The sequence below is a fragment of the Aplysia californica genome, unplaced genomic scaffold (genome assembly GCF_000002075.1).
Source record: "Aplysia californica isolate F4 #8 unplaced genomic scaffold, AplCal3.0 scaffold00617, whole genome shotgun sequence".
Classification (NCBI taxonomy): Eukaryota; Metazoa; Mollusca; class Gastropoda; order Aplysiida; family Aplysiidae; genus Aplysia; species Aplysia californica.
Window position 1 is genome coordinate 266,218 of NW_004797887.1, and position 12,500 is coordinate 278,717.

A 12,500-nucleotide genomic window follows, 5' to 3' on the forward strand; every position below is an offset into this window, starting at 1 on the left:
CCCCAAAAGGCCTACTGAATTGTAAATAAATTTTGGAAGAGGCTAGCCGTACTTAATAGACACTCAGGCTAGCCGTACTTATTGTTGATGGCTGAATTGTAAATGAAATTTTTAGTGTGCAATGCCTAAAGTATTTGTATTTCAGACAAAACCAAAAGGTGCCTTACTGACTTGCCTGTATTTTTTACCTAATTACTAGATCTAGATCTAATGAGACCTGTGTACTCAACAGGTTTAAACTGATTTGGCCAAACCTAGATCTAAGTACGGCTAGACTCTCAGGATACGGCTAGCCACTTCGGAAAAAGAAAGTCATACAAGCGTCTTGTCGGGCTCGCCATCGTGACCAGTCAGTGAACCTTTGCGTGTGCATCACATTGTGAATACCGGTTGGGGTCACCAAAGTTCAGTCAGTCTGTACGCTGCAAAGTATATGGCTGCGGAATGGGGGGATTATTGATTTTTTTTAAAGGTACAGTCAGGGGACGGATGGGGATGAAGGCAACACCAGATGACAAAAACTGAACTGCCCGGTTACCGTGTACGTTGCACTGAGACTACGCGCCCGGTTGCCGGTTACCATGTACGTAGATATTGAGGCTACATGCCCGGTTACCGTGTACGTGACACTGAGACTATGTGCCCTGTTGCTGGTTACCGTGTCCATAGATATTGAGGCTACACGCCTGGTTACTGTGTACGTGACACTGAGACTATGTTGCCGGTTACCATGTAGACGCTGAGGCTATGTGCCCGGTTACCGTGTACGTAGACACTCCATTACATACAGGTCTAAAAATTGGATGACCAACACAATCTAAAATCATTCATAAAAGTCACTGTAAACTAAGATTCCGACATGTTTTCTTTGATATAACGATACACACACACAACAGCACAGAGAATAAGTTGTGCAGGCCTAGATAAATATCAGGTTTAGTTTGTTTAATGGGCTGGGTGAAGGCCATTTCACACCATGAACAGCAGACAATATTGAAAAAAGACCAACAAAATAAAAAAAAAAGCAAACCCAGTTACACTATGGTTATGCCACTAATAAGTTATGCAAGAACGAAATGTAATGAGCAGAACGTTTTGATTTTTTCAGATACCTACTGGCACTCGTAATTATAGCCTTTAGAATTTTAAGATGGCTATTTGATAAAAGACCAAAAACCAAATTTAGGCTATGGCAACGTTAATCAGTAGTTGGTCTACATGAGGAAACAAGCGCTAAGCTCTCATGAGTCATTACCCAACCCCATGCGGTCAGCCACCTAGGGCCATTGATTTTATTGGCCTGCGAGAAATCAGGGTTGAGTCCTCGCCTCATGCCCGCATCTGGATGGGGGTGAGAATAACGGGTCATGAGCTATTTCATCAGAGGAGATAATACAAGTGGCCCACACTGAAACACCAAAAAGTTGACATATTTTTCCTCAACACCGCACTCTAACGTACGCCTAAAAAACGCGATTCAAGAGACGGGGTGAGTAATTTTCGAGACTCACGTGGAGCATGGGGAGGCGTAGGCCTGACAGCCGTGGGATGAAATTGACAAGCTTACACTGAAAGGAGTGGGGGGAGTGGCAGGGTGGTGTTGCTGTCTTAAAAATGAGCAATTTGCAAAGTTACTGTATAGTAAGTCATTTATTTTTAGTGATCCTGTGTAGGTGTCTATGCATCCAAAGAGCAGCTATAATATAGGGCCCAAAGAGAAGAACTTTTTTACTAGACTACTGGATCAAGATGATTTTTTAAAAATTGTTTGGTCGCTGGCCTCAAACAAAATTTCTTGGTCATAGCAGGTAAATTAATGAATGAGTTGGTTAGAATTTTTTTAACGCTGTCAGACGAAAGTGAGCAAGCTATTTGTGTGTTGCTATGTAAAACCAATTTAATTAAGCCATCTTCAGTCATCATTGAAACTGACCTGATTGGACTTGGACTTATTATTGTTGTCAGAGACACTGCATGCAGAGTCTTGTTTATCATTCACTGTCACTGATAATGTTGTAGAAGGTCTTTGCTATACCATTATCATCATTGAGTGCCAGAACTGCTACAGACATGAATGATCATGGTTCTTCATTGATTCCTTTGTTTGGGTGCTCTAAAAAAAGATACGTTATCGAACTATAATGTAATCCTAATCTTTCCCTGCCACACATATGTTTAAACTCTCCAAAAAGTAGGTTGCTCTGGGTTTGCCTCTTTCTCATTTGCCCTTAATTTTGCCAGTGAAAGCAAGATGTTTAATGCCATTATGGCTTTTATGTCTATTCAAGTGTCCCAGAAATTGTATCATGTTTTTATCAGAGTGGCCTACGTGGGCTTCTCCAAATACTACCTTATTTGATTTCTTTACCTGACAAGAAATTCTAAGTAGTTTCCTTAGAACCACATTTCTGTTGCTTTTGTTGTTTTATTTTCTATACTGTTTTCTTCTATTTTCTAAATTATTATAGTTATAGTTTATCTTATTATTATTTTTGGCTTTAAAATTTCATAATTTTTTATATTGTTATTATCCGACAATATATTGTCAGTGTCATTCCAGAAGCACATATAAGTGTAATTTGAAGTTTTGAGAAAAGTAACAAAAAACAAGAGTCCCTAAATGAAATCCGTAACCATAATTTGGGAACTCATTAACTATCAGTCAAAATCTAGAAAGGAAATAGTGAAACAGAAGAAGTATTGTAAGATAATGCCCCTTGGTGTCTTTATTCAGATAAATGGTTTCATTTGTTAACCCCATGAAACTGACTTATGCCATTGTGGAAGGAATCTAATGATATTGAATTGTGTCTCTTGCAGTCATGTTGAAGCTAGCACTTGTGTGCCTCTGCGTGGGCGCTGCCGTTGGGCAGTTGATGAAGCCTGACTTTGGAGTGCTGTCAGATGAGGAGATTCATTACATCAACAATATTGCCCGCACCAGCTGGAAGGTTTGTCGCTGTTTCCTAGTTCCAATATTCACTCTGTTTTGTGCAAACACTGAAGTTTTGAAACTCTTTTGAAAACGTGAGGTCCATATCCCACATACAATTACGAATAATAAAGTCCCCATAGCATGCTATAAAGAACAGGGTACTGCTCAGTACTCAGTGTCAATTCTTTCACTGGGGTCTCCAATCAGAACACATTGTCATTATATGTTCAGAAAAAGGACCACTGAAATTTTTTAACTTAAAGACTGTGCCCTTTTTGCTTAATAAATGTAATTTTAGCACATTTTTGGCTCAGTACACCTGCACAGCTGGATAACGGAATACTCTACAAACTACAATTTCTGTCCGGTACAGGCGGGAAGAAACTTCCACCCAGAGGACCACGCTCACGTTAAGAGAATCTTGGGAGTGCCTAACCTGGAGAAAGCCGAGTACCTGGCACGCCAGCTGCCCAGGAAGGAATTTCTCACACAGATGAGGGACTTGCCCGACAACTTTGACCCTCGTGTGCAGTGGCCAAACTGCACCAGTCTGAAGGAAGTCCGCGACCAGGGAGACTGCGGCTCATGCTGGGTGCGTCATTGCAGGGATTCTATTTTTCCATTATTTTGGTCGTTATGAACTTTGCTTTATTGTTTAACAGATATGAAGTTTAGTTGCATTTATTGCTTCGCCACATACCAAATCTAGTCTCCAAAAAAAATTTCGGTTATTTTTACAAAAGTCTAGTGGCATGCCTGGTCATTGTCAGTAGAATGGTGTAGAATCTTATCTTGTAGATCCATATCTCCATATCTCACAGAGTCTCATACCTTGCAGAACTGTAACCAGACATGTCGATATCGGAGACTAGCAACATTTTGCTGGTTTCATCTCTTTGTGACCTTACTCATCTATTTATTTATGAAGATAAAAACATTTATGAAGTTTATCGAACGATGCAAATGCATTTGTTCATGGCTGTGAGACTTGGCATCTATTATAATGTATGTTTTTCTCTCTCTGCTGAAAATTTTACCCATTCTTCTAGTAACAGTCACGTTGAGATTTTTTTGTATGTTTTTTTCTTACTTCTTTGCCTTCCTTGTTCTTTTCAGTACTTTGTTCAGAAGAGAAAATTATTTCTTCTTAACAGAAAAACACAGAAAGTTGTTTTTCTTCATTGCATAAAATTGTGTAGGTTCATTTTTCATTGTTGAAAGGTACATCTGTTTATAGTAGAAAGTTATCGTCAGTGCATTTCGCTATGGAGCATTCAGACATTTAAAAAAAGTTTTTAAAAAACTTCTCTTGCGTGTCTAATCAGCGTTTTATCCTTTGTGAAAAAGCAAACACACTTTTTTTAGTCTAATTATACGCATTTTAGCGTCTTGAATTTTACAATCTATCTTTAAGTTGTCATGAATTATTAATGCTAAGGAAAATGTGAGAGCTGGTTTTTAAGGTTGTGCTTAGGTCAAAAAGGCTTAAGACCTGAGTTTTCAAATTTTGCTCCCTGCGTGGATGGCGAACTGCATTGATTTTATGTTTGTTCAATGTAGGAAGATGCGCTTCTTCCTTGCTGAAAGTAAAATTTCTTCACCATTTTTTTCCCGGGGTCCTGATGAAGTCAATGCCCAGTTTTTCCTTAGGATATACCTTTTTTCTCTGTTTTTTTTCCTTTTGAGGTATTTCTGTATTGGATCAGTATTTTATTTTACTTCTAATTTCCTCTATCTTGATTATTGTTCTATTGTGGGCTGTCAGTGTTGTAAATATACTTTTCTCAGTAAGTGATAGAGGAAATATAAAAATGGGAAGGCACACAGTTTTGTCTTGTTTCTGTTGCAGGCTTTTGGTGCTGTGGAGGCCATGACAGACCGTCTGTGCATCAAATCTAACGCCAAGTCCCAGTTCCACTTTGCCGCTGAGGACTTGATGACCTGCTGCCGCAGTTGTGGAAATGGGTGAGTGAGTTGCCACGTGGCTCGCATCTGGTCAAGCACTGATCAAGTCGTAGAGAATTGAAGCGGTAAAATTGACGAAATCAATTAATAAATCACTTGGGACAAGACATGTTTTGCCCAACAACCATAGAGCTTGGCGTTTTGGATACGCTGTTCTTCTTGAAAAGCATTTCTTCAATTGGTTTAGGAAATTGTAGGTTATGTTTTGAAATTAGTGACTCCTTAGAGATATTCTGTAGGTGATGAAAAGATCAGTATCATTTTCGATTTTGATGTACAAGGTTGTTATAATACTTGTATGGTTGATAATGGCATACAAAATGACTGTGAACTTGACAGAGAGCAAATTAGATTTACGCACTCCCCAGTGAAGGGGGCAGGCACCTTTTGATTTCCAATTTATTGGCTGTAATCAAATTCATGTCGACCTGATCAGTGTTATTACTGAGTTGGATTAGCATAGTTAGGCAATTACTCAGCAATCAAGTAAGAATAACTGCATAAAGATTGGTTTCATTGTTTTGTTTTTTTATTATTTTTCTCGAGTTGGCCCAGGTACAAGCAAACCTAACAATCCAGTGTTATTGTTTATCCTGTAGTAAACCTAGGGGCGTTTTCCACCGTTGCACTGACTGCTGAATGAGTTTATAATCTACTTCAAGCAAAAATGTGGCTGTGTGGGTGGTTGGAGGGTTGTTCTGGTAGATCCTACTTCTTTCCTTATCCACCATTATTGTATTTGTGTGTCTGTTTCACTTTTTTGCAGACTGAATGACTGTTATTGTGTCGATGTACTTCTCTTTACTCAAAAACACATACAATTGTTGTCTCGGTCATATATATTTACTCATTGTTGACTTAAGCTTGACTCAATTTCTCCCTCACATCATGAGTAAACGTTTTTGGGGTTTTTTTGGTGGTTTTTTTTGTAGTTGGCAACTACTCTAGTTTAGTTTGCTTCTTCTTTCCCATCAACCATCTATCATCTTTATCTCTCATCCTTCTTTTCTTTGTATGATAGTCAGTAGTAACACCTCTGCACCTATGTGAGTACAGTGACCTATTTGCATAGAAAGTGGGATAAGACTTACTCTTTCCAAACTAAAGGAAAAAAACTTATTTTCTTTTTTTTTGTCTCTTCTTTCCACTCCTGTGGTAACTGTGTGAACGATGCAGCTGTGATGGTGGCTTCCCTGCTGAGGCCTGGATGTACTACCAGAGAGATGGCATTGTCAGTGGTGGACCTTACAACAGCTCTCAGGTAGGTGTGACTCTCAGTTGAAGAGACTTGTCTCGTGAGCAGCTAATTTCTTTTTTGTCTGTGTGAGAATCTTCTCATCCTGATTATTGCAGTTGTATTTCAAAGAGGGTTTCGGCCTGATAATCTTTTAGCTTTAGTCATCTTAAATGTGTAGTTTATGACTTTCCTCTTCTGTATTACATGGCACTGAATAGAAGTCAGAAAGCTTCTGGAATAGCAACATCATCACTCTAGTTCTGTGTATAATAGAGTGATTAGCCTTACTCTTTGAATATTTTCAGGACTTGAACGTCGCAGGCTCATACTGATTGGTATATATATTATGGCAACCTCTGTGCCTATTTAATGTTGTTCACAGTGATCGGTGTATTTATAGTTACCTCTGTATGTGGTTTCATATATTCCACTGACCTGAAGGAATCGGTTCATGTTGCAGGGTTGCCAGCCGTACATGATCCCAGCCTGTGACCACCACGTGCAGGGAAAGCTCCAGCCTTGCAGCAAGAAAGAGATGAAGACGCCCAGGTGCAAGGACACCTGTGAGAGCAGCTACAGCACACCCTTCAAACAGGACAAGCATTTTGGTGAGTGATTACTGTGTGAAGCTACTGTGCACCCTTCAAACAGGACTAGTATTTTGGTGAGCAGTTAATGTGTGAAACTACAGGGCACACTTCAAAGTCAAAGTCAAACATTTTGGTGAGTGATTACTGTGTGAAGCTACAGTACACCCTTCAAACAGGACAAGTATTTTGGTGAGTAGTAACTTTGTGATGCAACAGTACATACTACTAAGTCAAACATTTTGATGAGTAATCAATGCGCGAAACAAAATTGCATCCTTCGAAGACAAACATTTTAGTGTATGATTACTGTGAAGGCAGCTACCAAAACAACAAATATTTAGGTGAGTAATTGTGTGAAACTACAGGACACACTTCAAAGTCAAACATTTGGGTGAGTAATGTCAGTGAAGTTCCAGTACACTTCTAAGACAAACATTTTGGTGAGTAATTACTGTGTGAAGTGAACAAGTGACAAGAATGAAATGGAGCTCACCACCTCATCTGTCCCCAGTTTTTTTCACTACTTTTAATTTGTTGTTGCCCTTTTTAAAAAAATGTTGTTATGTTCAGAGTGAGCAGGGTGTTTGTTGGGGTTCTGGTGAAGTCTGTTCTTTGCTCTTCTGTTCAGTGTCACTGTGACTGGAATCTTATCTGGAGGAATGCCGCCATTGATGTTTGCCGACAGGCCAGGAACTGCGTCTTGGTACTGGGGTTCTGGGGGGTTTTTAATGGCGCATCCTTAGTCGTTTTTGCAGTGATACATTCCTGCTCTTTGATTCTTCAGCATTCACCTGCATGGCCTGTTAACTACACAGAAATAAACACTATTATAAATACACTATTTAAAGCACCTCAGACACCAGATAACTACCATGAGCTGTCTTGCCAAGAACAAGTGATTATCTTCAGACTAAGGACACAACACACAAGACTGAGACAACATATGTACAAATGTTTTAAACTAGTACAATCACCAAAATGCCAGTGTGGAGAGGCGGACCAAACTGTTGAACACATCCTTCAGCACTGAAAGACACACAGGGCCCTGAGACAGGAAACGTGGCCAACCCCACTGACGCTACAAGAGAAGCTATACGGGCCGCCAGATGAACTGAGCAGGACGGCCCAATTTATGACAGATACCAGACTTCAAATGTGATGCGATCGAGAAGAAAAAAGAAGACCTGCATGGCCTGTTTGTGATCTGTTCCTCTGTGTGTGTTTGGGAGATCTTGGGAGGCCGGCTGTTGTCTGTTGGAAAAAAAAATGTTTCCCACAATACCCCCCCCCTTTTTTTTTTTTTTTAAAAAAAATTTTTTTTTAAAACCCCCCCCCCCCCTTCTTTTGTTTTTTTTTTTTTTGGGGCCCCCCCCCCCCCCCCCCCCCCCCCCCCCCTCTGTCTCTATCTCTTGTCACAGCTTTTATTCAGCAGGCATTTGATGACTGGGTAGCTCACATCTCCAGTACTTGAGCTGGCGACCAGGTCCAAAGATTATGGACTTCTTCTTTCCTATCAAAAGCTATTGTCCTTCTCTCTCTTCCTTTGTTGTGTTTGTTACTCTCTTGTATCACCTCTAATCTTCGGCACCTATATTAAGTTATTGTGTTGCAAGTACCATAGAACTGTTCCTAATACTTAAAAAAACTAAAAGATTATAGAAATGATTTCAGTTGTAAAGAGAAACTGTCTGTTCCCCCAGGTGCCCGCAGCTACCACGTCCGTGGTGAGGACAACATCATGCAGGATCTGGTGCAGAACGGTCCCGTGGAAGCCGCCTTCACCGTCTACTCGGACTTCTTGCAGTACAAAACTGGTAAAAAAAATAATAATGATCATAATTTTTAAGTAGATTTCTGTAGCGACTAATAATAATAGTAATAAGAATAGGTAGAAATTCGTGGCCTCATTGCTTTGTTGTCCTATCTCCATTTTTTTTAAACATTGAAAATGTGACTTTTTCTTAAAGCTCACTCTTTGTTATGAAGTGCTTTCACTGTTATCGGAAATGGAGATAGGAAAAGAAAGCACTGAGGTCGAGATTTGTGTAGCGCAAATCCCTGCTCAACAGCAAGCTCTATGTGTTTCACAATCTATATTATTACCTCAGCAGACCTGAGAGCATTCTGAAACAACCTCAACGTCCTGGGAAGTCTGGGTGCTTTACATCAACAATGAAATTGATCATTCGAATGATATTCCAACTAAAAAAATTATTGCATCTATCTAACGTTTACTTAAACATACTACGACCTCACTACTTTCTTGTCATATCTCCATTTTTTAATAACAGTGACAACAGTTCGTTACAAAGAGTCAGCTTTAGAAGAAGTCACACTGTTAAAAAAATGGAGATATGACAAGAAAACATTGTGGTCGCGATACAGAGAAAGTCACATTGCATACGCATAAACCACACACACACACACAAAGACTTAATCACACAGGTAAGCACACAATCACTTTGTCTTCCATTCATCAACATTAACCCTAAAGTCAACTGAGATGGACAGAGAGAGAGAGAAAGTGTGTTTTGATGAGTGCGTATATGTATATAATATCATATGCATTAGATTTCTCTTTGTGGATCTCAATAAATTTTATGTTATTATAACTTTCTGATCGTGTTGTTGCTCCAGGCGTGTACAAACACACCACCGGATCAGCCCTGGGTGGACATGCTGTGAAGATCATCGGCTACGGTGTGGACAGCGGAGACAAGTACTGGCTGGTGGCCAACTCCTGGAACCCCGACTGGGGCGATCAAGGTCAGAGCATTCGCAGTGACAGTCGCAAACTTTCTTTCTTACCTTTTGATGTGACCGTCCTAAACCTTCTCAACTTTTCTGCCTTACCTTGTGCTGTGACAGTCGTAAACTTTGTCTTACCTTGTGATGTGACAGTCGTAAACTTTGTCTTACCTTGTGATGTGACTGTAGTAAACTTTGTCTTACCTTGTGATGTGACTGTAGTAAACTTTGTCTTATCTTGTGATGTGACTGTAGTAAACTTTGTCTTACTTTGTGATGTGACAGTCGTAAACTTTGTCTTACCTTGTGATGTGACAGTCGTAAACTTTGTCTTACCTTGTGATGTGACAGTCGTAAACTTTGTCTTACCTTGTGATGTGACTGTAGTAAACTTTCTGTCTTAACTTGTGTTGTGACAGTCAAAAACTGTCTGTTTTACCTTACGTAACCGTCGTAGTCGTAAACTTTCTGCATTACCTTGTGTTGTGACCGTCGTAAATTGTCTGTCTTACCTTTTGTTATGACAGTCGTAAACTTTCTCAACTTTCTGACTTACCTTGCATTGTGACAGTCGTAAACTTTGTCCTACCTTGTGTTGTAAACGTCGTAAACTTTCTGTCTTACCTTGTGTGTAACAGTCCTAAACCAGTGGGTGGTTGGCGGGTGCTCTGGTGTGGTTTGCTTCTTCTTTCCTATCAAATATGTATAGTCCTTATCTCCCCTCCTTCTATTTTGTTTGTTACTCTCTTGTAACACCTCTAATCTTCGGTACTTAAAATATGACCTTATTGTGTTGCAAGTGCCGTAAAACTCTTATGAAAACTAAAAACTTTGTCTTACCTTGTGTTGTGACTGTCGTAAACTTTCTCACTTACCTTGTGTTTTGACAGTGGGTGGTTGGCGGGTGCTCTGGTGTGGTTTGCTCCTTCTTTCCTGTAAAAAATTTATCGTCTTTATCTCCACTCCTTCTTTTTCGTGTTTGTTACTCTCTTGTAACACATCTAGTCTTGGGCACTTATATGACCTTGTGTTGCAAGTGCCATAAAACTCTTTCGAAAACTAAAGACTTTGTCTTACCTTTTGTTGTAACAGTCGTAAACTTTCTCAACTTTCTGACTTACCTTGCTTTGTGACAGTCGTAAACCATGTCTTACCTTGTGTTGTGACAGTGGTAATGCCCAGATTGCAGCAATGTTTCATTTGTGACTATTTTTTTCCACCAGGATTTTTCAAGATTGCCCGAGGCCGGGATGAGTGTGGCATTGAGTCTCAGATTGTCGCTGGCGAGCCAAAGGTCTGAGCGCCACTGTGCAGAACAGCTGCCAAGGGAGACGTGCAGTTTTGTCCAAATGTGTTTTGATGTTATGCAAAGTAATTACAGTACAGTTGAGCTCATATAGGAATAAAGAAGTCAGCTTGCCAAGAGAAGACATGTGTCAATCTTGTGTAAGTTTGACTCATAGTAGATTGCTCAGTAAATTTATTTTTTAGGGAGTCTGTTTGTTGTCCTCTATCTCTGTAGAGCTTTCGTCCCTTTTGAATTATTTACAGAGACTATTTGTGTGCTTGCTTGTTGTGTGCCTCTACTTAAAACTCATTTCTCTAGGCTTGAAGTTTTTCTCTAAGAAAGTAGTTTCTCGTTCAATGCACAAAAAGACATTCCCAGATACGCGGAAACTCTGATAACAGCTTTCTGTATGTTTGTTTATTCTGTTTAATAAGACGGAATGTGCTCCAAGACGTATGAATACAATGTATATATATATATGTATATGTGTATTTTTATGTTTGCAAAGCCAGGTGCTGCTACTACTTTTTACCACTATTAGTCTTTCAAAATACAGTAAGTGTCGACAGTGTATTTTATTTTGGGTACAAGTTTTCGGTGATTGGTGTCTTTGATTTAAAAAAATATTTTTTTACACTTTCTCCAACGTTTTTTTTTCTCTGCAGAACTTTCAACAAGATTCCTGAGCTTATTATTTTTTCCCACATTGAATCGGTTTTTCCCACACCCTCTGCCAGATACACAACAGCTATTCGAAAATTTTGTTCTCTTTCCTTAACCAGTGTTTCCACTGAGCTTGATTGCAAGCACGATAATGAAGTTAATTAATGTTGCTCTTTTCCAAAATCTCGAGTCTTGTGGCTACCAAGTCCCTCTCCACATGTTTCAGTTCTGATTCCTTTCTCTGCTTTGTGTAATTAATTTTCAGAAGTTCACAGTTTCACAAAAGTTGATATTTTTACACTTACACTATTAAAACTTTGGGTGTTTTGGTCTCCAGTTTATTGGTCTTTGGAGCGTTTGTACATTTGGATGCGTGTAATAAATAATTTTCTTTTATTAAAAAAAATCAACTTGTCGTCCTTTTGAATTTTTGTAAAGTTCTCCTAAAATCTGGTTGTATGTCAGTTTTAAACTTTTTTTTTAAGGACTGGGGTTGTTGATTCATGGGTTCTGCATGTGAAAAATCCTTTCCCTTCTGTGCCTCTTTTCTTTTTGTTAATTTTTCATTTCTTGTCCTGTGGTGTTGTGTATGAACATTGATTTGGGTGAGTGGGAAACTCAACATCTTGAGTGGGTAGTTGGCAGGGGCTCTGGTGTGGTTTACTTCTTCTTTCCTATCAAACATCTATCGTCCTTATCTAATAATAATAAATAGCATTTGTATAGCGCATATCCCCGCTCAACAGCAGGCTCTATGCGCTTTACACTATATCTCCCCTTCTTCTTTTTTATGTTTGTTACTCTCTTGTAATACTTCTAATCTTCTGGCGCTCATATGACCTTATGCAGTTGCGAGCGTTGTAAAACTTCTACTAAAACTTAAAAAACGTCTTGACCTGTCACAGTGGTGTAAAGGTACAACATGTGGCAGGAAGGTTTCTTCCTTTTGAGGAATACAGATTTGTAAACTAAAAAAGGAAGAAAATCAAGACAGGCAAATCTAACATGGCTGTATTCTTGTACAGTGGCAATGGTGTTACAAAGGTCATATTATACACTCGCCCATGCACACAA

At 39.4% G+C, this 12,500-nt stretch overlaps 1 protein-coding gene across 1 annotated transcript; it reads left to right on the forward strand.

The window, feature by feature from the left end:
• Window positions 1-2,820: 2,820 nt before the first annotated feature.
• Window positions 2,821-11,835, forward strand: LOC101845877 (cathepsin B; the record flags this gene model as incomplete). Its single annotated transcript, XM_005107628.3, is given in 8 exon segments — window positions 2,821-2,951; window positions 3,309-3,527; window positions 4,785-4,900; window positions 6,077-6,161; window positions 6,598-6,745; window positions 8,428-8,541; window positions 9,365-9,493; window positions 10,699-11,835. Coding segments are annotated over 8 exon segments (1,017 nt in total). The 3' UTR covers window positions 10,776-11,835.
• Between the last annotated feature and the right edge of the window lie 665 nt (window positions 11,836-12,500).